This window comes from Panthera pardus, unplaced genomic scaffold, assembly GCF_024362965.1.
Source record: "Panthera pardus isolate Hobbes unplaced genomic scaffold, ASM2436296v1 HiC_scaffold_22, whole genome shotgun sequence".
Taxonomy (NCBI): domain Eukaryota; kingdom Metazoa; phylum Chordata; class Mammalia; order Carnivora; family Felidae; genus Panthera; species Panthera pardus.
In genome coordinates this window covers 87,089,027-87,113,943 of record NW_026526788.1, presented here as the reverse complement: position 1 = coordinate 87,113,943, position 24,917 = coordinate 87,089,027, and the positions used below count along the sequence as shown (strand labels likewise).

Here is a 24,917-nt window from a genome sequence, read left to right as displayed (position 1 = left end):
ATGGATAGCTGCCAAGGAAAAAGATCCTCCTTCCTGCTGTCTTGCAGTCGCCCTCCACGCCCTTTCTTTGGAAACCCAGAGACTGTGTCAGCTGGAATAAGAGAAATGTAGCCCCAGCATCACACAGTAGAGCAACCAAGGGTGGGTTTCTAGCTGAGACAAAAAGAAAAAAATCCATAGCTGGTAGAGTCACTTACCATAGGTATAGGTAGAGACAGAGGAGCTAAAAGAAATCGTTCAGTTTTAGAGAACAATCTAGACAAAACACCGAGGAGCCAGGACTACCTAGGTGTGAAAATAAAACTGTTCCTCCTTCCCAGCGTCTCCAGTCAGAAACAAAGATCCCTGAAGTATGAAATGAATGCAGGCTACAGGTCACAATCGGGATGCTACCGGCAAGATGGAGCCTCAGAGCGAAACTCAGACCAAGGGTGTTGCTCTAAGACCCTTTTCTTGAGACTCTAAAGAGTGTGCCTTGCAAACCCTTACGAGAGATGATAAATAGTAGCACTGTCCCCACATCTCTCAGTTCGAGGTGGAGTGGATCCTGTTCCAGAAATATAGGGGTGGCTTTCACCTAGTGGACTACATTATAATTTATCAGAAATCCAAAAACTTTCTTAAAGGCATGAAATCAATTTGAATCACAAGTTTTAGAAACAGTTCAAATGAGAAGAGCCCTCTGGGCAGGAACCAGAACTGAAGAAACTAGACAGCAAAATGAATAAATCAGGCCTAGGTCATGCAGAAGAGAGGTGACGGAGTGCAGAATCCAGAGCCCTAACGTCATTCCCAGAACCGCTGCATCCTAATTAAGGAACTGATGGTGTGCCCTGCCAGATTTCAGTTTCTGTGTATGGGAGGCTAAGTGCCTCCCAGTTCCTCTCCCTCGAATGGACCATCGGTGAATCCCTCATCTCTGTGCTACCATTGTGTGTTGAGTGTGTGCAGGGCACATAACTAGTCACATCAGGTCCTAGGTTTTCAGACTAAGTCACAGACAAGGGACTGTGTCCAAAAAGACTATGTGCATGTAGACCAGATACAGATGATGAGGTCCTACATTTTGAGCTAAACAGCTCTATAAATTGAGGTCCTTTAATTTTATAGTACAGGTTACATGTGTGAGCAATGTGAACTCGGTGGTCATAAAGTGGACAGTGTCCTATTGCATTTTCTAAAGATGGCCACACTACTATGTCCCATCCCACATACTATTTAAGGTGCTCTTACATCGAAGGTGGAGCCTATTTCTCTACCCCTTAGAATTTTCATGGGCCCTGTAACTACCTTGTATAGAAAAAGGCAGAATTGACACCATGCTAGTACCATTAGTGTTGCCAAATATCCCCTTGTACGCAAAATCACCCGCAGCAGAGAACCAATGGTCGTCTAGTTCAAAAAATTTTTTCAATACAGTACCATTTCTATCTGAAATTTTCATCCACATTACCTAACCTGATAGTTTTCCCTTAATGAGAAATTCTCTGATAGACACAAAGTCAGACATTCAGTTGAAAATTTGGACACAATAGGTATTTATAAGTTTTACTTTATTCTCACTGTTCAATGAGCTATCTCTGACCAATAAAGGTATTCCTACATTTACTGCATTATTTCTTCCTATGATTTCTGACTTAGGGTTGAAAGATGAAAACACGGGTTCTTTCCTCTGTGAGTTTCCTACACAAGGACTGGTAACTTCAACAGAAGCCTGCCACAAATTCACAAATTCATAAAGTGAACTGGCTACAATGGACTGGTAGTGCTGTAGTCAGGTCACACATAGAAGGGTTCTCACTCAGGTAAAGTACAAGTGAGGATTTCTGAGGTAGAGATGGAAAGATTTCTGCCCTCCACAATCAATTCTTTCTGCCTGAGGTCATGGTTGCAATCTTCACTCTATGGCTTTGAAGACAAACCTGTGTGTCATCTGCACTTCAGGAGCACAGGGAATAAAAAAACTCAGCAAATGCATGTTGTTTTTTTGGTTTTTGGGTTTTTTGTGGCCAGGCTTAGAAGTAATGTTCATCATGTGTGTTCATATTCTCTTGGCCAGAACTCAGTTACATGGTCCCACCCACAACAAAGGGAGGCTGAGAAATGTAGGCTGTGTGCCCAACACAAAGAGAAAGTGAGTTTTGGTATACATACAGCCAGTCTCTGCCACACATGACTTCTCCCCTGTGTGAGTTCTCGAATGTTTGCTGAGGTGTGATTTCTGACAGAAGGTTTTTCCACAATCATTACATTCATAGGGTTTCTCTCCTGTGTGAGTTCTCTGATGAACAGTGAGGGCTGATTTCTGGTAGAAAGTTTTCCTACATTCTTTACATCCATAAGGTTTCTCTCCCCTGTGAGTTCTCTGATGCCTATTGAGGGTTGACTTCTCACAAAAGGTTTTCCGACATTCATTACATTCATAAGGTTTCTCACCAGTGTGAGTTCTCTGGTGTACAGTGAGTTTTGACTTCTGGTAGAAAGTTTTCCCACACTCCTGACATTCAAAGGGCTTCTCACCTGTGTGAAGTCTCAGATGCACAGTGAGTTTTGGCTTCACACAAAAGGATTTCCCACATTCGTTACATTTATAGGGTTTGTCTCTTGTGTGAGTTCTCTGATGTACAGTGAGAGCTGGGCGATGGCCAAAGCATTTCCCACATTGTTTACATTCATAAGGTCTCTCTCCTGTATGAGTTCTCTGATGTGCAGTGAGAACTGACTTCTTATGGAATGTCTTACCACAGTCGTTGCATTCATGATGTGTCTCCCTATTGTGAATCTTCTGATGTATGGTGAGGGCTGACTTCTGGTAAAAGGATTTCCTACATTCATTACATTCATAGGGCTTCTCCCCTGTGTGTGTTCTCAGATGTACGGTGAGTTTTGTCTTCACAGGGAAGGATTTCCCACATTCATAACACTCATACGGTTTTTCCCCTGTGTGGATTCTCTGATGAACAGTCAGGTGTGACTTATGGCAGAAAGATTTCTCACATTCGACACATGCATAGGGCTTCTCCCCTGTATGAGTTCTCCGATGTACTTTAAGAACTGTTTTACTAATGAAGGTCTTCTCACACTCGCTACATTTATAGGGTTTCTCTCCTGTGTGTATTTTCCGATGTTTACTGAGATTAGACCTCTTGTAGAAAGTTTTAGCACATACATCACATTCAAAAGTTTTCTCTTCTAACGGAGTTCTCGAAAGCTGAGCGAGGTGTGATTTCTTGCTGAAATTACCCCCACTTTGATCATGTTTATGGTGTTGCTCCTCGAAATCGGCTAGACCAAGATGCAACTGTGTTGGTTTCTCACAAAAAGTGTTCCTCCATTTGTTACATCCACAGTGATTCTCCCCTATGTGAGTTCTCTCTTGGGCAGTGACAGCTGACTTACCACAGGCTTCCCGATGTTCATTATACCTACAGGCAGTCTCTCCCATGTGAGCTCTCCTATAGGTACAGAGTGTTGCCCCCTTGTTGAAGTCTTTCCCTTGCCCACTAAATTCGAGAGGCTGCCGCAAAGTCTGATTCCTCGGATGACAACCAGGACAGTCGGCACACCTGAGGGGGCTCCCCGTTGTATGACATTCCTCGGCATTCTCTCCAACACGCATCCCACCAGGCTCACCAGGGAGAAACGTGTTCTGACACACATTAAACAACTCTGGCTTCACTCCTGAGTAGCTTCCGTTATTTATAATCAGTTTAGAAACGTCGGCTGCACTCAAATTAAGTGTTTTTCCCAAACTGGTTCTCTCCTTCGTTGACGTTTCATAGTTGGCCAATCCAACTTGCCACAAAAGTCTGCTCTGATACTCCTGGCCAGTCTCCATCAGGTCACCTGCAGTCTGGACATCTAAAATGAGACAAAGTAACCATATGTATGAACCACACCTAAACATTTCTTACGGAATGTTCATGTAAAAATGGAGAAGTTTCTTTCCATCGTGTAGGATAAGAATTTTACAGAGTTAAAATGGGTATGATTGTGATAAGTATATGATTTTTCTTTCTAATGAAATAATGTAACAAGTTACACCAACAGATTCTCTAATGTCAGATCATGGTTTTATTTATTTGTTGGTTTTGCTTTATCTTTTTTTTTTCCTTTTTGAATCCATGAGGAAACCATTGGTCACGATATTCACCTATTCCCTAGTCTTAGTGTTCAGCTGACTTCTCTTCATCTGCCATTTGTGTTCCTGTTCCATTTCCCGCTTTCTCTCCCAATGACTGTAGGTCACTCGTGCTGGGCCTTTTCTCATCACTCAGCTTTGAAGATGACAAGGTCTTCCTGGATCCACCACTTTAGGCTGCAGTACAGAGCCATTCTTCTGCCATCTCAGCAGGGATGTTGCTTAGGAACAAGGATTTGTTCCCACATTTCTTTACTTTTTCACCTTTCCCTGGGCATCCGTGGGGTTTTTCAAAGGCATCATCTCTCCTTCTCCATGCCAGCCAGAGACCGCTTTTGGCTAATTCCTAATTAAACCCTGCATACTTCGCTTCTCACAACCATAACCGGTACAGAGAGCTCCAACCCTCCACACTGGGCTACCTCTCCCTGCTGGTCTAAAGGGTTTAAGCTCTGCAACCCAGGCTGTGCCCACCATCATTGGAAAACCTCTTTCTGGCTCCTTCTTAGATCAAAAACCCTGGCATCCCCACCCCACTTCCTGGTATATGCAGCCCTACTTGACAATGTGCAGTTTCTAAAGGCTTGTGTTTTGCACTCTGGAGTTTTGCATGTGTCCTAGTTTCAGCGAAAATGCAGTCCGTGTATGGGTCATTGTTTCAGAATGATTTAGCGTAAGCAACTGCACCCTGAAACCCCGGGCTCCACTGGCCTCGAGGACACACGTTCTCCAGATTCTCCTCCCATGCCATGGACTGCCCCTTTCCACACTGTGCGTGGTTCTCCACACCTTCCTGCCACCTGTGATGCCGTGGCTGACAACGCTTGGTCCTGGGCTCCCCTTCTTTTCTTAACAACTCCCTGGGCAACCTCCTCTAATCCTGTGCCTTTAACAATATTTCTAACTTGTACCTTGTAATAGTGATGTCCAATTTCTACTCCAGATATTATATCCACCTATATGTTATACTGTCAAATTTGGTAAATCGCCACCTTAAACTTAAGCTATCCCAAAGTACAGTCTTAATAATTAATCACCCCAAAACCACTTTCCCTGGGCTTCCTTACTAAAATGGCACACCCCATGTTCTGTCACGGTGACATCTGTGCTGGTTATCCCACTACTTCACAGGTACTTCGTGTGTCGTATATGTGTTTCATGCTGACTCAATAACTGGTAACCACCTAGAAAGGAGTGCATTTGTTTGATTACTGTCGTTATCCCCATAATTACAAAATGACTAGTGCTTGCTTAACACCTTTGAAAGAATAACGAGTATATAAATAAATGCCTGAAAAAAACTAGTGCGTGAGGATGGAGGAAAGGAGGGCATCTTACAACCTACAGACAGTGGCTAACAAAGGAAAACATTCTAAGAGGAGGCAGGTAAAGACTGGATTTTGGGTAAGACTAAGAAAATAGAAAAAAAGACGGGGGTGGTTTATACATAAGAAGCATCTTTGGAGACTAAATAGAGCATGTCTGAGCCTAGGAAAAGCACGGGTAAAAAACAACCCAGCACGCCCAACATCTGCTATGCTCTCCCCTTCCCAGACCCCTGCCCAGTATGCACTGACAGACCTGGGAGGCTCTGCTCTAGGGGTTCCTCTACTGTCCATGGCTCTGCTCCTTGCTCCAACTTGACGATCACCTCAGGTTTGGGAATGCAGTGCCCTGTTGATCAGAAATAAAGGGGGGGCTTTTACCAAACCGTTTGAAAGAATGACAGGAGCACAGCGTCAAGAGTCGTGCAATGAAGGGCCGATCTGAACCTCTGATTAGAGAGGTGAACACCCACGGTCTTCTGGGCCTCGAATCTTAAACCTAAGCAGCATTTAACCTCATAAACAGTTTGCACGTTTACCAATGAAGAAAGCAGTGCTAGGACACTAAGACACTTTCACTCACCCAGTGACACCAGGCTACTGTAGGTCTCCAGCATCACGACCCTGTACAGGGTCCGCTGGGCATCATCCAGGTCCTGCCACTCCTCCCAGGTGAAGTTCACAGCCACATCCTCAAACGACACCAACCCCTGTAATGAATGACACGTGTCTCAATTCAAGGGATCAGCTGGGATCAGAAGAACAAGTCTGGGAGTTCATTCTTTTTTGTGTGTTTTGTCTTACACAGGATACACCATGCTTTGTACTCTATACCGTGGGCTAAAACGAATCCACAGTAGAACTATCCTACCCATGTTAACTCTTTAATCCCTAAAAGTACAATCATAAAGTTTCCCTTGTCAATCTGGAACCGTCCTTGCTACTAGAGACGAAAAGATAACTGTGCTCCTCAAAGGTGTGTGTGACCTGGTATGGAGGCCTTAGTGTAAACATACACCTGCAGTAATGCACTAGATAAACTAGGTTAGACGTGTTTAATGTAGACAAGAGTAAGAAAGAAGAAAACAGCTGCCCTTGTGCCATCCAATCACACTTCCCTGAAGAGCCAAACACATTAGCTGTTTAATGTCAACAACATATTCTCATAATTATGAGACTACAGTAGAAGTCACGAGGGCAACAGGTACACATGCTACATTAATGGAAGTACAAACAGCACCATGTCCAAATGGTTGCTCCTAGGCTGTGATGAGACATAAAGGCAGTAAAGGTATTTAAGGAACAGATTATAGTTTGCATTTAAAAAAAAAATTGTTTTTGAGAGAGAGAGGGAGACAGAGTGCAAGTGGGGGAGGGGCTGGGAGAGAGGGAGACACAGAATCCAAAGCAGGCTCCAGGCTCTGAGCTGTCAGCACAGAGCCTGACGCAGGGCTCGAACTCACAGACTGCGAGATCATGACCTGAGCTGAAGTCAGACACTTAACCGGCAAGCCACCCAGGCACCCCTATAGTTCTGCATTTAAATATCTGACCTAATTCCAACACAACAAATTTGATGCACTCACCGTTGTTTTGAATATTTCAATATTCAAATATTTGAATATTTGAATATTTCCTCCTTATCCCAAAGGGTTGCTTCTGTCCTCCCCAGTGTGAGTACCTCCTACTTCCTAAACCACAGGGTGTCAATAATGAGGGGCCAGTAAGAAGAGATAAGTTACACGGCCAGATTTTCTTTTTAACAGTCCTCCCCTAGAAGCAGGATGGGAAAGAGCTTAGAAGAGAGTGACAGAGGACAAACTTGGGGTTACAGGATACAGAGCAATAAAATTACAGAATAGGGTACTAATCCTACAAAGCAAAAACGAAAAGAAAGCAGGAACACAAGTTGGTTCTAATTTGTTCTGAGAAGGGTGAAGACAGAACCCGGCTGTCTGCATGACCAGCTAGATACATACTGGTGCTATAAGATGAAATAAAATAGGGCACAGAGTGTGCACAAGAGACATAGATTTTGGACACAGCTTGTCTGAAGTCTGTGCGTACACAGGGATGTCATACTGGCAACTGGATACGTGATCTAGAGCTCAGGAGAGATCCAAGCTGAAAATAAACATTGGGGAAGCAGCAGAATTTTAGTAGTAGCTGAAGCCATCAGAGTGAATGGAACGGCTCACAGAGAACCTGAGACTTTGAAAGGAGAAAGGAACAGGTGCCGTGTCTTAGCACACACCAATGCTGACTGTCAGAGAAAGAGAGAGACACCACGACACAGAGAAAATTTCTAGAGATTATTCCAGGAATAGAAATAACCTCCATACTAAGGACTCTATTAATACACGTCATCATATTCACGTTTCTGAAAAGTCCTATGATGATTCAAATAGACACTAAGCAGGTATCTACAAAATATTCTCCCATTTGTAATAATAACCATTAACCAAAGGGGATTTAGAGGATTCTTCCTTAAAATGATTAAATGTGTATGTCTTACCCCAGAGGCAGCATCACACTTCATGAGGAAATACTGGAGTATAAAGGTGCTCTCCCACCACAATTATTCAACAATTTACAAGTGGTAACAGTCAATGCAATTGAAAAGAGATAAATAGTTGTAAAAACGGTCATAATTTAAATATAATTTATACGTAGAAAACTCAAAAGAATCCTATGAGAACTATTCTATAGAAAGAAAATAATTTTCTGTTTTAAGTTTGAGACAGAGAAAGAGAGAGTGAAAGTGCACACACAATCAGGAGGGGGCAGAGAGAGACAGAGAGAGAGACAGACACACAGAGAGACAGAAAGACAGACAGAGAGACAAGGAGAGCACACCAGCAGGCCCGACTCTATCCCACCAACTGTGAGATCATGACCTGAGCCAAAATCAAGAACTGGACACTTAATCACCACCAGGCGTCACAAAGACAAGAATTTTCTATAAGAAAATTCTATAAACTGTAGGTTATAAAAATAATGTCTTCATACCTACAAAAACATTCATACTATAACAACAACAAAAAGCAGAATACATATCAATACATTAACAGAAAACATACAAAGCTATGCGAGAAAAAAATATGAAGGCTACAAGAACTAATAAATGAAAGACACCATATTCACAAGTAGGAAGATCTACATCAAAAAGATATCAATTCTCAGTAAGTTAATAATCAGGAAATTCATGTAATATTATCCTAATAAACAACACATCCTTAGATACAGACAAGCTAATTTAAAAGTTCATAGAGAAGATTAAGTAAGAATAGACAGAGACCGTGGTAGGTTATACTTCTGTTCACCAAAATTTAGTGTCTCTCCCTTATCAGTCAGCTCTGGCTGACATAACAAATACCCTAGACTAGATGGATTCAAAAGCAAATTTCTTGGGGCAACTGGGTGGCTCAGTTGGTTAAGCTTCCAACTTCGGCTCAGGTCACGATCTCATGGCTCGTGCGTTCGGGCCCCACGTTGGTCCCTGTGCTGACAGCTCCGAGCCTGGAGTCTGCTTCGGATTCTGTGACTCCCTCTCTCTCTCTCTTAGCCCCCCGCCCCGCTCACACTCTGTCTCTTTCAAAAATAAATAAACATTAAAAAAAATTTTTTTGTAAGCAAATTTTTCTCAGATTTCTGGAGGCTGAGACATCCAAGATCAGGCGTCAGCCAGTTCTGTGCCTGGTATAGACCATCTTCCTGGCTTGCAGATGGTCACTCTCCTGCTGTGTTTTCTCATGGTGGAGGAATAAAAATCTCTCCTCTTCCTCTTTTCGTAAGGCCACCAATCCTATCAGATTAGGGCCCCAACATTAGGACCTCATTTAACAATAATTACTTTCTAAAGGCTTGATCTCCAAATGCAGTCACATTGGCAGTTAGGGCTGGCCTTGAATATACAAATTCTGGGAGAATACAATACAGTCCACAGTACTCCCTGTGGTGCCCTTCTCTGCAAAAGGATTAATATCCCTTGGAGGTGGAACTCACATAAACAGATCTATATTCTTCCATTTACCTGGCACTGAACAAGAACAAGTGAATGGAAGTGACACATGTCACTTCCAAGCAGAAGCTGGAAGAGCCATGCATAGATCACCATGTCCTCCCTCTGTCACAGGACCAACAATGTTACAGTAAAAAAAAGTGCTCCTCTGTCTGGGATACTGAATGAGACAAAAAGGATAAAAAGCAAAACTGATCCGTGATGGACAGGTAGCATAAGAAAGAATGAAACCTTTGTTGTGGACCTAACTGGTAATGAATCGGCATAACCACCAAACAGAAACAAGCAGTGCAAAGAAAATGGGACGAAGGTGATCCATGATACCAGGGGCTAAATAGCAGATCAGTGTTACTTATGATCACCGGTACTTATGTACCTAATGTTACTGAAGTAACATGAGGGATGATTACCATATGGATTTAAAGCTTTAGAAAAAGAGGTGGGAAAACAGAGTATTAGTAGTAAGTATCAGGCACTAGTCGCTGCCTTTAGTTAAATACTATAGGAAAAGTGATAAGCTCAGGTGGAAAAAAAGACTTCAGTGTGCAAACAGGAATGAAAGAAAATTGGGAGATACTATAAATTTGGGAACCTGTAGGACTGAAAAACTTTCAAAGGATTTCTCATTTTATCTGTTACTGTTTAAGGCTGAAGAAGTTGCCTCTTCCAATTTTTACAGAAAAAAATGTAAGAAATGCTTGGAGAGTCAAGACTAATTAAACTCAACCTCAAGGGAGTAACAAACATGTTATAACCATGGCATCCTGTGACACAACTGAACCCTGAAGACAATACACTAAGTAAAATGAGTCAGTCATGAAAAGATGAATATTGCCTGACTTCACCTATAGAAGCTCCCTAGAATAGTCAACTTCATGGACGTAGAAAATAAAATCATGGTTGCCAAGGGCTGAATTAGAGGGGACAGGTACTTGGTATTTAATGAGCAGAGCTTCATTTGGGAAACATGAAAAAATTCTGGAGACAGTTGCACAAGATGATTAAAACTAATGCCACTGAACTGACATTTTTAATTAAAATGGCCAATACGGCCAATTCGAGGTGATATATATATATATATATATATATATATATATATATATATATATACATATATATATATATATTTTTTTTTTTTTTTTTTTTTTTTTACTGTTTATTTATTTATTTTGAGAGAGGGAGTGAGCACAAGCAGGGGAGGGGCACAGAGGGAGGGAAGGAGAGAATCCTAAACAGGCTCCATGCTGTCAGTGCAGAGCCTGACATGGGGCTCGAACCCATGAACTGTGAGATCATGACCTGTGAGATCATGACCTGAGCCAAAATCAAGAGTCAGATGCCTAACCGACTGAGCCACTCAGGTGCTCCAGGTTATGTATATGTTATCAAAATAAAAAAAGTTAACCAACTTTTCACCAAATTGTAGTCCAAAATTCTATTTATGGTTGATGCAAACATCCATTTTTCCTTACTCATTTCTTTTAAATGATTAGCTGGAACAGAAAAATTAAATATCCTTTAACAGGGTTGAAAACATGACAGTTCATTTTTGAACTAGCAATTTCAATTATACGATAATAAAAAATACAGATAGAATCACTGACAAATTTATAAAAATAAAAGGTAAAAATTATAAAAATCTGAGCTCCTTGTTTCATACTTTGCCTATCTTCATTCTTAACACTTGTTTGAACGTATATCACTGATTCCTGAATACGTTCTCCAACCGGACTCCTGAAGCTGTCACCACACATGTTGGCTAGTAGCACAGCTCAAGAGGGACCCAACCCAATCACCAGGCATATACATCCTTCAGATTTTTCCAAGAAGGACAATTCCAATGTAAAACAGACAGTTACTACATTTGTCTGTGAGCACCAATGCAGATTTTTGATAAACTAACAAAACAAACACATGGGTCTTCATGTAAGAGGAGATTATACCTGAGAGAGGAGGAGGCATCCAGGAGAAATCGCATTAGAGTCACTGGTGAATGGACGGTATATCACACGTAAGGGAAGAAAAGACGACACGGATTTCAGGTGGGACTCGCTCCGTGTGAGGTGCCTTCTGGACAGCCACAAAAAACGCATTCACGGGGGAGTTGGACCTATGGTCTAAAGGATGGGGAAGAGGTCCAAGCTGGAGGGAAATGCTCAAGACTATCAAACTACAGAGGGCCAGACAAGTCGAGGAAAACCGCATCGTGTGAATATGGGGGCCAGATTTGAACACTTGGAGAGCGATGTTCAGGAGAAGAAACACACAGAAGAATTCAGGGAAGCAGAAGAAATCATCAGGCAGGCCGCCACAGGAGCTAACAGACAAGAATGTCCAGGAGAAGATCCTGGAGAGCAGTGTCACCACGGCAGAAGGTTCACGTGAGGCGACGCCCACAGTACACTGAGTCTAACTATAATCTAGGTGGATAATGCAGGTTGTAGGTTATTTCCTCACTTAGAAGACGTGAACTGGCACCACACTGAGTAGGTTAAGATGCAGACCAGCAGTGGAAATATTTGTCAGAAAAATACAACTGTGAACAGTCGGCCCCACAACCTACACAGACAGACTAGCTGACAGAAACGTGGGGAGACTTATTTGAAGGACCCGCAGTCAATTCAGTCCCCCAGACATCCCAGGTTTTAGCCGAGGATCAAGTAGGGCCTTCCAAAAGCTGTCTGGGACGCTACTTTCGCAACGCCAGAAAACCCTTAGTGAGCAAGCCGTGTTCCAGCCCCAGGTGACCGACACCGCTGCAGAATGCTGGACGTGTTGATTTCCAGGTTGCCAGTGAAACGCTGTCCACGACACCATCTCCGTGACCGACAAAGGCACCGTTTCGGACTTCCGTGCCTGCAAGCTTTCGTGTCCCATAAGAATGCGGCACACTTTCCTCTAAGGGGCCATTCTGAAAAGATAACAAATGTGCCTATCTTTTCTCCACGACATCAGAAAGAGAAATCAGGGACGAACCTGCACTCACCTTGGAGGACTCTCAGGTCATAGAACCCGTCCATACCTACATGCCACCATTTCCACGTTTAGGTATTTTTCCCAGAAGCTGAGTTTCACTTATTTCTACTTTTCTATTTTAATTTATGAACTGCCCTTCGTAAAGCTCACGAAGCACGATGTAACACAAGCTGAGGAGCAAGCAAACAACCCACTCACCAGAGATGAATTCTGCATGTTCTGCTGCTCTTGGAAACGCACCGAGGACTGTGGGAGGACAGCTGGGAGAGAGGGCCAATGGACCAGAGTCATGACAGGACTGCTGTGACTTGCTCCTAGGTCCTGGATTCTCTTGTGTGAGGCTCTCTACACACAGCTAGAAAAGACAATTAACAAGGGGGGGGGTCACCTGCTGTGAGACAACAGAACCTCACACCTTGAGAAACAGCAGGAAACACCCTATTGCAGGGGAACCCCCAAGCCCATTAACTGCACGTGCAGTTTATCCTTGGTTACTGAAAACACCCATGTCCTACTGATTTTATCAACAGTTACTAGTAAGAATTAACTTAAAATTCTGAAGATGCTTATTTAAACCAGGGCGGTTTAACTACGCTCCTATTAATAGAGACATACACACAGGGCTTCATATTTGCGTTTCCACGGGGACACCTGTAGCTTAAACACCTTATCTTCACGGAAAGTATACATCTTGCAACTCAACATTTTTGGCCTGTGATTTTATAGGAAAAGAACCTAAGGTACATTTCTTGTGTGGCACACTGTTCCCGTAATGGTTCTCAATGACCTGCTTCCCTGTAACCATTTCCTCAACACCGGCGTGGGCTTTGCCATTCGACTTGCTTTGGTCAAAGGGAGCTCAGCTCAGCACCTGTGACCCAGACACAGGATGAAGAGGACTTTTCCACTAGCGGTTACCTTCCGGGAACACTATCATCTTGTGAAGACACCTGGGGCTAGCCTGCTAGGGACGCACGGCTTAGCCGGCAACCAACACAAATCACCAAAAAGGTCAGGCTACACAGTGCAGGGCGGGGGCGGGGGGGGGGGGGAACTGACCCCTGCCACCGCCTGCTGTGGAGACGCCAAGAAACCCCGCAAATACAACAACTGCCTCACCCTTAGACCCGGGTGCGCACACCTTTCACGATGATCTCTCCGGGAATCGCGGACATCTCACTGCTCATCAATACGCTCACGTTACAGGTGAGCAAACCGAACGCCACCACGGTTGGGGACACCGCTGGAACGAGGACGCCGACCGCAGCCCCCGACGCTCGCTGACCGTCTGCAGACCCACCCCCGCCCTCGCTGCCTCTTGGACTCGACCACCCAGTTCGCCAAGCTCCCGGAGGCACACGCCGCGCCTTCTACAGCGCGCCTTCTCCTGACCAAGCAACCACTGAAAGCACAGCCCGAGCCGGATCCCGCCTCGCCGTCGGTCACCAACCCACCTTCCCGCTCCCACCAAGGGGACGACCCCTCCCCCTCGCCCGCCCAGTCCCCGAGTGGCGCAGGGCTCCCCTTTCACCCTCGCACCAACCTTCAGGGACCGACACAGACCCCAGCCTAGGGCCCTCGGGGAGGCGGCGAAAGAGGAGCCAGGAGCGGAAGTTCCTGGCGGAAGGGGGCGGGGGCCGCACGTGCGCAGAGGGAGCCCGGAAGACTCCCAGAGTCCCCTGCGGGAAGACGTCTGTGCAACGGAGAGACTACATTTCCCACAAACCTCTGCGCTCTGTCCATTAGGAGCTTTGGGAGGTGAGGTGATGGATGAGAGTTGGGGTCCACCCACGTGGCCAAACGTGGGATTCTCGTCCCTTATTAATTCCTGACTTTTTTTTAACTCCTTTGAAAGACATTTAAAAAAAGGTTTTTTTTTTAATGTTTACTTGTTTTTCAGAGAGAGAGAGAGAGAGAGAGTGAGCGGGAGAGGAGCAGAGAGAGAAGAGACACAGAATTCAAAACAGGTTCCAGGCTGCAAGCTGTCAGCACACAGACACACCATGAGATCTTGACCTGAGCTGAAGTCAGACTCTTAACCATCTGAGCCACCCAGGTGCCCCACATCCTGATTTTACCAAATGATAGAGATGTCGTCTCTAAATAGGAAAAGTCTAATGTGGAGGAAACATTACATCACATGAAATGTTAGCTTTAATTGCTAGCTATGTTATGGTAATGGTTATAGAAGCCACTGGGTTTTTTTTCCCACAAGCATACTAAAGCATGAATAGTGAACTACTACAATATCTGCATTTTATTAAAGTACTTAACAAACAGATATGGCAAGTGTTAAATTAATATTTGTAAAGTAGATCCTGGAGTTTGGGATTGAGTCAGTCTTCAACGAAAGACCACGGGGGAAAGGGAAATGGAGAAGTTTATTGCGCACAGGTTCAGGAGGAACTATACCTCATGCTTCAAGGGGCCACAAGGCGAGAGGTCAAGACAGGGTGCAGGCAGAGTGAGTGCAGCGGAACCTGGACCGCATCTTCATTATGGTCCCCCTTTGATGTGCTTTGGGGTTCCAAGGATAAGGCCAAATGGGTCAATTCAAACCAGAAAGAGTACAGTTTTGCTATGGTCCATGGGGGTCTTACCTAAGGGATGTACAAGGTGAAGGTCGTGGGAGGGAGGGGAACTGTTGCTCACAAGGGGTACTGGGGAAGATTATATGAGGAATTTGCATTTGTTCCTGACTCTGCAGACTGTTATCTAGGGAAGGGCTACTGTCAGTCTGAGGTTCCAGCATGCCCCTCGGGCACACAAAATGGATGCAGAGGCAGAAATATCACGGGGTAGTTATGTAAACATGTACCTGCAACTCTCAATGAACGTATTAAATAGATGCTAGTTCAAATGCCTTCTTTTTAAATTTTAAGTGTGTTTATTTATTTTGAGAGAGACAAAGTCAGCACAAGTGGGGGATAGACAGAGAGAGGGGGAGACAGAGAATCCCAAGCAGGCTCCACACTGTCAGCACGGAGGCCAACATGGGGCTCAAACTCATGAAACTGTAAGATCATGACCTGAGCCGAAATCAAGAGTCAGACATTCAACCGACTGAGCCACCCAGGCGCCCCTAGTTCAAATGCCCTCTTAGCGCAGAAGGCATGTACCAGTTTCATCAATAGATGCTATTCTCACCCATTAAAATAACTTCTAAGCCATCAAAGGATGATATTGCACTATTGGGAAACCTGCTCTAGTGTATATACAGGAATGAAATCATTGGGTCATAGAGTGGATCCCCTCCAAAACAGTGCAGATTTACACTTCCAGTGTCTGGTAATTACTTGCTCAGAGACTCCAACGATTTTTCCATTCATGAATCTACTCATCAAAATCTTATTTATTTTCCTGAGGGTTGGGCTTCAACATGGGCTTCCCTTCCCTGGTTTCTGTCACGCTATAAACAAATTCAACACTCGGCTTTCTGCTGTCGATGCAGCATCTGTAGAAACAGGGATAAAACTGGCTTTTGTAATTGGGTTGATGTGTACTTTAGAGGTAGGGGTGGGGGTTGACTGTCTGGCCCATGACCTATCTGACCTATCTGTGGTTTTCCCTTTTCCTAAAATATGACCTCATCTTTTCAAATTTATGTATCTTTTTCTCATCCTGCAATTGCCCCTCATCGGCTGTACTGTGTAGACCCAGGAACCTCAGTCTTTATTTCCTATTCTCTTCTTTTCTCAGATTCTGGGATCCCTCACCTCCCTTCCTCAGTCCCCTGGATCCCATATTCCTCTATTTAACACCTATGCGTGTGATAGTTGGAGATCCTTTAAATCCCTGCCAAACATTCAAATGTTTGTTCCTTCATCAGTGAAGTTCTGGACCTGGGCTTTTCTTGATGTGAACTTTTAAGTTACTAATTCAATCTCTTCACTTGTTCACATTTTTTTCTTGAGTCAGTTTTGGTATTTTAGGAATTTATCCATGTCATCTAAATTATCTAATGTATGTACAGTCGTTCATATAATTCCTTTTAAAACTGTTTAATTTCTGTAAGGTCTGTAGTAATGTCCAATCTTTCATTTCAGATTTTAGCAATTTGACTCTTATCTATTTCTTGGTCAATTTACTTAATGTTCGTAAGTTTTGTTGACCTTTTCAAAGAACCTGATTTTGATTTCACTGATTTTTCTCTTTTGTTTTTCTATTCTCTGTTTCATTTCTTTCTGTTCCAATCTTTATTTCCTTCCCTTACTTGCTTTAGGTCACTTTCTCTCTCTTTTTTTTTCCCCTCTCCTACCCCTGTTTTTTTCTTCTTTTTCAAGAGTCTTAAGGTGGAAGTTTCCATTATTGATTCAGAATCTCTTTTCTTTTGTCATAGAGACATTTGTGGAATAAATTGACCCCCAAGCACTGCTTTACTTGCCTCCCATGAGTTTTGGTAAGTTGTGTGTTAATTGTCAATTATTTCAGTGTACTTTCTAATTTCCCTTTTGATTTCTTCTTTGACAAATGTAATTTTGGGGGTTGTTCATTTTCAACATATTTGTGAGTTTCCCTAACTACGTTCTGTTTTTAATTATGAAAACCACTCGATCGTGATTTTGTTTTGTATTATTTGTGATTGTGATTGTATTTGTGATTATGTTTTGTATTATTTCCATCATTTTACATGTATTCTAGTTTGTTTTATGGATTAGTATATGGGTTTTCTTGAAGAATGTTTATGGGAAGTTGAGAAGCATGCATATTTGGCTGTTGATGAATGGATTGTTCCAGATATGATGGTTAAGTCTAATTGGTTTATACTGTTATTTGAATCTTCTAGTTTTTAGTTTTTCTTTTGCTTAGTTGTTCTATCCATTATTAACATGAGGTATTGAAGTCTTTAACTATTGTCATTTTATTGTCTATTTCTCCCTTTATTACTGTCAGGTTTTCTTACATGTATTTTGGTATTCTGTCATTAGGTGCATATATGTTTATAACTGCTCTATCTTCTTGATGAATTGACAGTTTTCCATTAAAAAATGTCCCTCTTTAGCTCTAATAACTAGTTTTTGTTTTAAAGTCAATTTTGTCTAGCAGCGGCATAACCACTTTAGTATAGCATTCTTGTATATTTTTGTTTGAATTTCATTTATTTTCCCATCCTTCTATTTTTAATCCATTTTTATCTTTGAATCTCAAGTCTGGCTCTTGTATACAACACAGATATGAGACTTTGTTCTTTATCCAGTCTGATAAAGTATTATTGATATACTTGGACTTTTTTTTGCAATTTTAGTTTTTTTCTATGTTTCACATCTTTTCATTTCTCTATCCCTCCTTACTGCTTTCTTTTGCAAAAGTTAATATTTTATATGTAACATTTAAGTTTCATTTATGATTTTTTTTTCCTTATATATTTGTTATTTCCTTAGTGATTGCTCTTTGGCTTACTATATACTTCTCAAATTATCAGGATCAGATCTAGATTCATACTTAGTTGTAGTTACATATAAAAGCATGATTTCTATATATCTCTATATGCACCTCACCCTTTCTTAAAGTATTATTTAATACATGTTACATCTAAAAATTCTACAAACTAAACAAAATTTATTATAATTCTTCTATTACATAATTTGATGTTTTTTTAAAGAAGTTGAGAAAAGAAGAGCAAGGATACACTTAATACACTTTTAGGTATTAAACTTATTTATCACTCATGGTTCTCTTCATTTATTCTTATAGTCTCAAGTTACCATCTGGAGTTATTTGTTATCATAATACATATCCTCTCCCACTCACCTCCATTGTACTATTATAAGCAAAGATATTTTCATATATTACAGGCCCAATAAGACATTATATACCTACTTTTTTATACAGTTCTTTCAAATCAGATAAAAGAAGGAAGTAAAAAAATTTTCATTTATACTCTCTTTTATAGTTATCTAATTACCTTTCTTGGTACCTCCCCCTACTTTTGGAGGGCATATATTCAAATTACTCTCTGGGGTCATTTACTTTCATCTTGAATAGCTTCTCTTAATATTTCTTGTCAGGCAAGTCGGATAGCAACAAATTTCCTCAGTTTTGTTTATCTAGGCATGTCTTTTTTTCATCTTCATTTTTTAAAAATAGTTTTGATGGATATAGGCTTTTTGGTTGACAGTGTTTTCCTTTGGGCAATTTGAATACGTTATTTCCATTCCTTCGGACTTCTCTTGTTTCTGCTGAGAAGTACATTGTTAATCTTACTGGGTTTTCTTCACGTGATAAAAAGTTTCCTTTTTAAGTAAAAAGGTCTTCATTTGTCTATCCTCCTCCTCTTAAGATTTCTTCCCTGCCATTCATGTTCAGCATTTTTACTGGATTTCTTTGTGTTTATCTTAATTGTAGTTCACTGAGTTCCTAGCCAGTTAACATTTCTTCATTTGCCATATATCCTTGGAACTGATTCCTCAGATTTCAAATGGTTATTGTTTTCTTTTGTTTTGTTTTATAATTTTCAGTTTGGCTGGGGAGCAGATCAATGGTCCCCCTATAGTGCTGGAAGTCCCTCTAAGAATCACATAATTTTCAAACCTGGATGTTCAGTCACTTGTGAACTTTGCAGTTGTCACAGAGTAATGACACATAGTTTAACAAACAAAACTAAGCTCAAACAATTGTCAGTATTATGTGAATGAGTCATTATTATTTATGTGCTTTGGAAGTTTTGCAGATACTATCATGACCGGGGTATTATACTTAAAAAAATTTTTTTAATTGTATAATAGCAATACACATGTTCACGAAGTGGGTAAAATTATAGCAAATGCTGAAAAATACACCTGACAATAACTTAGAAGGTCTGTTTATATTACAGAATTCATCAAGCAATTGAAAAAAACCCACCATGATACATTACACAATTTAGTAGATAATACAGAGAAAATAAAAAGAAATATTACATAAACTTTTTGCTACAGTATTGGTAAATACATGCCTTCTGGGACTATATTTCCCTTGAATGTCATATAGTCCCAAATGTGAGCTTTTAGAGACATTAATTTAAAATTTACAAGGTCTGTAGAGGACATAATAAAAGTCAGTTAGAGCCTGGAGCTACTTGAACCAGAAGGAACCGTGGCTTTTTACACTATGATGTTGTATTTTAGATTTTGCTGCCAGCCGCTGCCTTGAAAATTTAAGCAAGAGGGGACTCCATGAAGTACAGGAGATCCATTGGTGTCCTTGGCTACATCCTTCAGCCCAGCTATGGAGGTGGAGGATAGTCCCTCTCACACAGATAGAGCCCTAGCCCGTCTCCACCTTGTCTCTCCATGATTCAGCCTTGGGAATTTTCCCAAAGCTAAGGGAGATCAGTCACTCCATTCGTGGGGAGTTCAAGGAGTTCATGGCCAACTTTCAAGCCATAGCTTCTCATGACTCAGTGGGTCAGCTGAGACACATATGACCTAGCTTTTTACAGAGTACCCAACAGGATGAATGTCAGCTTGTTCACAGCGGTCAGCAGCTCAGCAGGATACCCTTAACTGTCTTTCCCTCCACTCCTCTCTTATTTTCTGCACTTCCTCATTGTTGCTTTTTGCAATCATTTCCCAAATAAACGGTGTACACAAGCTAGTATCTCAGCTCTTCTGGGGATAGAGGGGAATACAAAACAAAGACAGCAAGAAACCCAAGCAAGACAACAACTGCTACTCAAGTCAAGTCAAAACAAATACGGGAACCCTAGCCAGAACACTGACCTCTTCTCAGCAAAGAGTGGTCCCCAAGCCAACAATCCTAACGCAATCACCCACCAGAATCAATAACATCACCAGGAGGGTAGCACTTCCCGTGTGTTTCTCAGAAGACCCAATTGCCCCACTGAAAACTACCACTTATGTTTGAGTACATCTCTGCTTGATAGAGCCTGAGTCACATACGGGATATAAACTGCAAGGAAGTCTGGTTTCTCCTGTGACACCTGCAGGACATCAGAGTCCCCCACCTGCCCCCATCCTCTGCAGGACTCTGCCCCACATGTCCGAAGCCTCCTCTCTTGGATCACGCTTCTGCCATTTCACCGCCACGGGTCTCCATGTGCCCTCACTGTGGTCTGGAAAGCTAAGGCAGTCATTAGGCCCACCTGGTCTGATGGTGTTGTGTCTCATTTATCTCCGTGACTGGATGGAACAGAACTTATTTCTCGCTCACTGTCCTTCCTGTGCTGATCGATGCAGTGTGGCATGTGAGATGCTGCAGGTGACTCAGACGGGGGGGTGGTGCCGCCACCGCATCCCACCTGGAGCCCGTTCCAGGTGGGCACCGGCTCTCCCACGCAGGACGTGGAAGGAATGCATTGACCTAAAGTAGTGCTCTGGGTAGGATGTGTGGGCACGGGATGTTTAGCAGCTCTGTTTCAGCACACTTAGCATGGACTCAGCCTGGAGAAGGAGAGGTCTATATTCCCAAAGCAAGCAAAGGGGTCCCTTTTCCATCCTCTAACACAGGTGGCAAAGGAAGACTTACAGAAGAAAACGTATAAATATTTTGTGTTTCCAAAGCGGCAGCAAAAACACATATCTGAGGCACAAATACACAATCTGCCGGGAAAGTGCCTGCTCCAGACTTGTTAAAGTAAAAGGGTCAGCTCCTACTCCTACTTTATCATCATTTCCTCTGCATCCCGTTGGTAGCCCCTTTGCTCTGAGCTCTTTCTCCAAGGACCTCCTGAGTCATGGAAAGAGCAGGCTTCAGGAGAAGCTGATCTGTCAATGAAGCAGGGAAGAGAGAGTACAAGAGCCAAAAGAGAGGAGGAAGAGACAGTCATGGAGCAAGACAGCAATGAAGACTTTGGGAGGTTTCTGATCATAGCCTGGAATTTTTGGAATCCCAATACTCCCTTTCAACCACATGCACGAGGATGAGACAGGGAGGAGAGAAGGGTTTAGGTATCATGGAGAGAAGCATTGAGAGAGTTGAGGTGACGTGATGGAAGAAAGAGTTCTGGAAAGAAGAGAATAGGAAGGTACTGTTAAGGGTGGAGCCTGCACTTTCAGTTGGGCATCTTAATCGGCTCTGGTGGCCCCTGCACTCCAGGCACCTGAGGCTCCCGGCTCTGTCACGGAGAAGTGGGCAGCAGTAATACAACATGCACACACACACACACACACACACACACACACACACACACACATGCACTTAACGGGATTCATCAAGGCAGCACCTTCTCTCTAGCAGGCAGATGTGTAACTACAACATACAGGAGGCAACTTGCGGAACACCTTCCAAGGCGAGATGAGTGAATAAGAGTAACTTGTGGTTTTCAGACTTTTTGAGAATTCAGCCCATAATAGGACATACATTTTACTTCCAACCCAGTAAATCCCTATATACCCTCACACAACTGAAACAAAAAGTTCACAAAGTGAATCTTACCCTTTACTAATTGTGGTATGTTCTAATGTTTTCTTTTCTATTCTACCCCAGTTTTAAAAAATAAGTTCATCAGGCTCCTCAGAATTGATTCTGCTGCAACTTCAAAAACAGTTAGATGAATGAACTATTTAATGTCCTGGCAGTGCCTCTTCTACATTGACCTCCCACGGCACTGGATGCAGGAGTCACGGAGCAAGGCCTTACTCTCCTATGGAATGTGTTGAGATTCACAGTATGACCATTTCCTCTGAGAAGGATCCCTGTGTGAGTAACTCATCATCAATTGTGTAATGCTGAGAAGCACACTTAGCTCTTGGAACCTCATGTTCTGGATTTTTCTAAGTTGGAAAGGAGAACATACACTATACAAGGGTGCCTGGGTGGCTCGGGCAGTTCAGCATCTGACTTCGGCTCAGGTCACGACCTCAGAGCTTGTGGGTTTGAGCCTTGCAGCGGGCTTTGTGCTGACAGCTCAGAGCCTGGACCCTGCTTCACAGTCTGTGTCTCCCTCTCTCTCTGCCCCTCCCCTGCTCACACTCTGTCTCTCTCTTTCTCAAGAATAAAAAAACATTAAAAATTTTTTATAAATAAATATTTAAATATATATATATATGTATGTATATATATATATAAAGAATGTATACTGTACAAAATTGTGAAGACAGAAGCTGTGTACATATCACTCCTGGCATATGGAAGATGATCCACATACAGGCCCACCTTAGATATATTGTGGGTTCTGTTCCCAACCACTCAATAAAGTGAGTATCACAATAAAGTGAGTCAGATGAATTTTTTGTCTCCCAGTGCATGTAGAAGTTATGTTTACACTACACAATATTAAGCGTGCAATAGCATTATCTCAGAAAAGCAATGTACATACTTAATTGTAAAATATTTTACTGCTAAAAAATGCTAAGCATCATCTGAATGTTAATCAGGTTGTAATCTTTTCACGGGTGGAGGGTCATGCCTCAGTGTTTTTGGCTCATCAGGGTGGTGGCTGCTGAAGGTTGAGGTGGCCATGGCAATTTCTTAAAAATCAGTTAATGCTGCACTGATTAACTCTTCCTTTCCTGAATGACTTCTCTGTGGCATGTGATGCTTTTTGACAGCATTTTACCCACAGAACTTCTTTTAAAATGGGAGTCAGTCCTCTCAAGTCCTGCTGCTGCTTTATCAACTACATTGATGTTAACGTCTCGCGTACCATACTGGACTCAGTTGGACGCATTCCCCATTACTACCAACACTCAGCGGAAGAGCGGTCCAGACCGCTTTGACTTGGGCACTCCGCATGGTCCTTGGCTACTGTGGCCTGACTCACCCCTTCGTTCCCCTGAGTCTGCTCTGGCAAAGACGTGTCACTGCCACCATGTGCTAGAAGCAGCCTCTTGTCAGCTCTCTCCTGCCTTGATGAGCCTGCTGCATCTGACACTGTCCGTGGGAATGCTCCTTCCCTGGCTCTCCCAGTCTGCCCCAACTCTCCATCACCATTGCTGTGCTCCTTCATCTGCTCGCCCCTGGAGGAAACATCTCATTACCAGTGAGATCTTGGGTGGGAAGAGAGGTGTTCCTGAGTCAGTGAGGGACGCCAAAGAGGAACAGGGAAGGCAGGACAGCAGAAGGCATGGGTCATGTCCATGCCAAGTCCTGCCCTGACGAGTATTTTTGGCCCTAGAGGAGAGAGGAGTTAGGGCAGAAGCTGAGAGTCAGAACATGAGCATTGCTGCCTGGCACCTGGGCCTCGTGACCAAGGTGGACACACAGCGGAGTGGGTCAACTTCCTGCTTCAACAGCAGAGCACGGGGCTGGCATCTGGTGTGCTGTGCAGAGCTGGTGACCCGCACCAGGTATCCCTGTGTCCCCAGAGCACTGGGGAAGCAGCTCGCACTGAGGGCATTTTCACAGGGAGACAGGGCAGGGCAGCCTTCTTCAGCACGTGTGAGGCTCTGTGAGGTCTCCCAGCTCCGAGCTCGGGACAGAGACTAGCCAGTTGTCCACCAATTATGTTCGCTCTTGTTCCTTGGATTTCAGTCGGATGTTTCCCAGAGGACTTCCTTGGGGTTTGGTGTGTCCACTTACAGAGAAGGGAAAATGAATAGAAGGCACGGCTGCCAACCCCTGTGGTTCTCAATGCTGCTTTCTCATCCGCTAGCTGGATTCAAGTGAGCGTGGCGATAATGTGTTGAGACCGGACGTGGGGCAGACTCAGTCGGCATGTGAGATGGGACAGGAGAAGAGCTCTGGGCAGCATGGAGGGGTAAGAACACTCTTGTTCTTCAATAGGCTTGGCAACTGGAAAACTGTGTAACTGGGCTATCTGTTTTCACTCTCTGAGACACTTTTATTAAGCAGAAAATATGCCTGTTTCCTTCCTTGTGCTGGCCCCCGGGAGAACATGCCATGAGATGATGCCAAAGCAGTAGGTGAATATTTTTGCACATTTAACAGGAGTAACGGATGGAAGGGAGGCGTGACAAGGTTGAAGTCATACACTCATCAGGCCCATATAAGGGCATTTTCTCAGTTTGTCCTTGTAAACCACCTTATGTGAGTCAGTGCTCAGTCAGCTCACACTGTGAGTCTGCTGTGAACGAGGGTTTCCTAACTTGGCTACACAGCAGGGAGTCTGGGTCCTGGAGAAACATGGCTTCAAAGAGCACCTCTTGAGAGCAAGTGTGGGAAGAAACCCTAGCTCTTAATGTGCACTCTAGATCCTTAAAACTGGACCTTAATCTTATCCTCAACCCTATACTCTGACCCTCACCTATGACCCTAATTTAACCCCTGACCCTGAACTCAAAATCCTGCCCTGACCTTTCAACTCTGATTCTGGTTCTGGCCATATGTAAGGGCCCGGTGTCACAGCGCTGGGACAGACAGGCTACAGTGACGCCGGTGGCATCCAGGAAAGCCTGCACTTGGTTCTCAGATTCCCTGTGCAGGTAAACACACTCACGTTTACAGAAATTAGGGTTCATGTTCTCACCCTTTTGGGGGCATGTTTCCATTCTTTATGAATCTAAGACCTTCTGGTTGTGCCCCATGGAAACACAGTTCAAAATCTTATTTGAAT

General features: G+C 43.2%; 1 protein-coding gene across 6 annotated transcripts in view; it reads right to left on the bottom strand.

Moving 5' to 3' along the window:
- Positions 1 to 1,536: 1,536 nt before the first annotated feature.
- LOC109256724 (zinc finger protein 883-like) overlaps positions 1,537 to 24,917 on the bottom strand; it is a 43,720-nt gene continuing 20,339 nt past the window's right edge. For 5 of the 6 annotated variants that reach the window (XM_053910116.1, XM_053910114.1, XM_053910117.1 and 2 more), the window contains 4 exons: positions 12,662 to 12,818; positions 6,050 to 6,176; positions 5,723 to 5,815; positions 1,537 to 3,861 (listed from right to left, as the gene is read on the bottom strand). In XM_053910116.1, the coding sequence (XP_053766091.1) occupies positions 2,063 to 3,861; positions 5,723 to 5,815; positions 6,050 to 6,176; positions 12,662 to 12,754 (2,112 nt within the window). In that variant the 5' untranslated portion in view covers positions 12,755 to 12,818 and the 3' untranslated portion in view covers positions 1,537 to 2,062. Of the gene's footprint in view, positions 3,862 to 5,722; positions 5,816 to 6,049; positions 6,177 to 12,661; positions 12,819 to 14,006; positions 14,119 to 24,917 lie in introns of those variants that run through there. The other variant, XM_019432299.2, reaches the window with a different exon arrangement.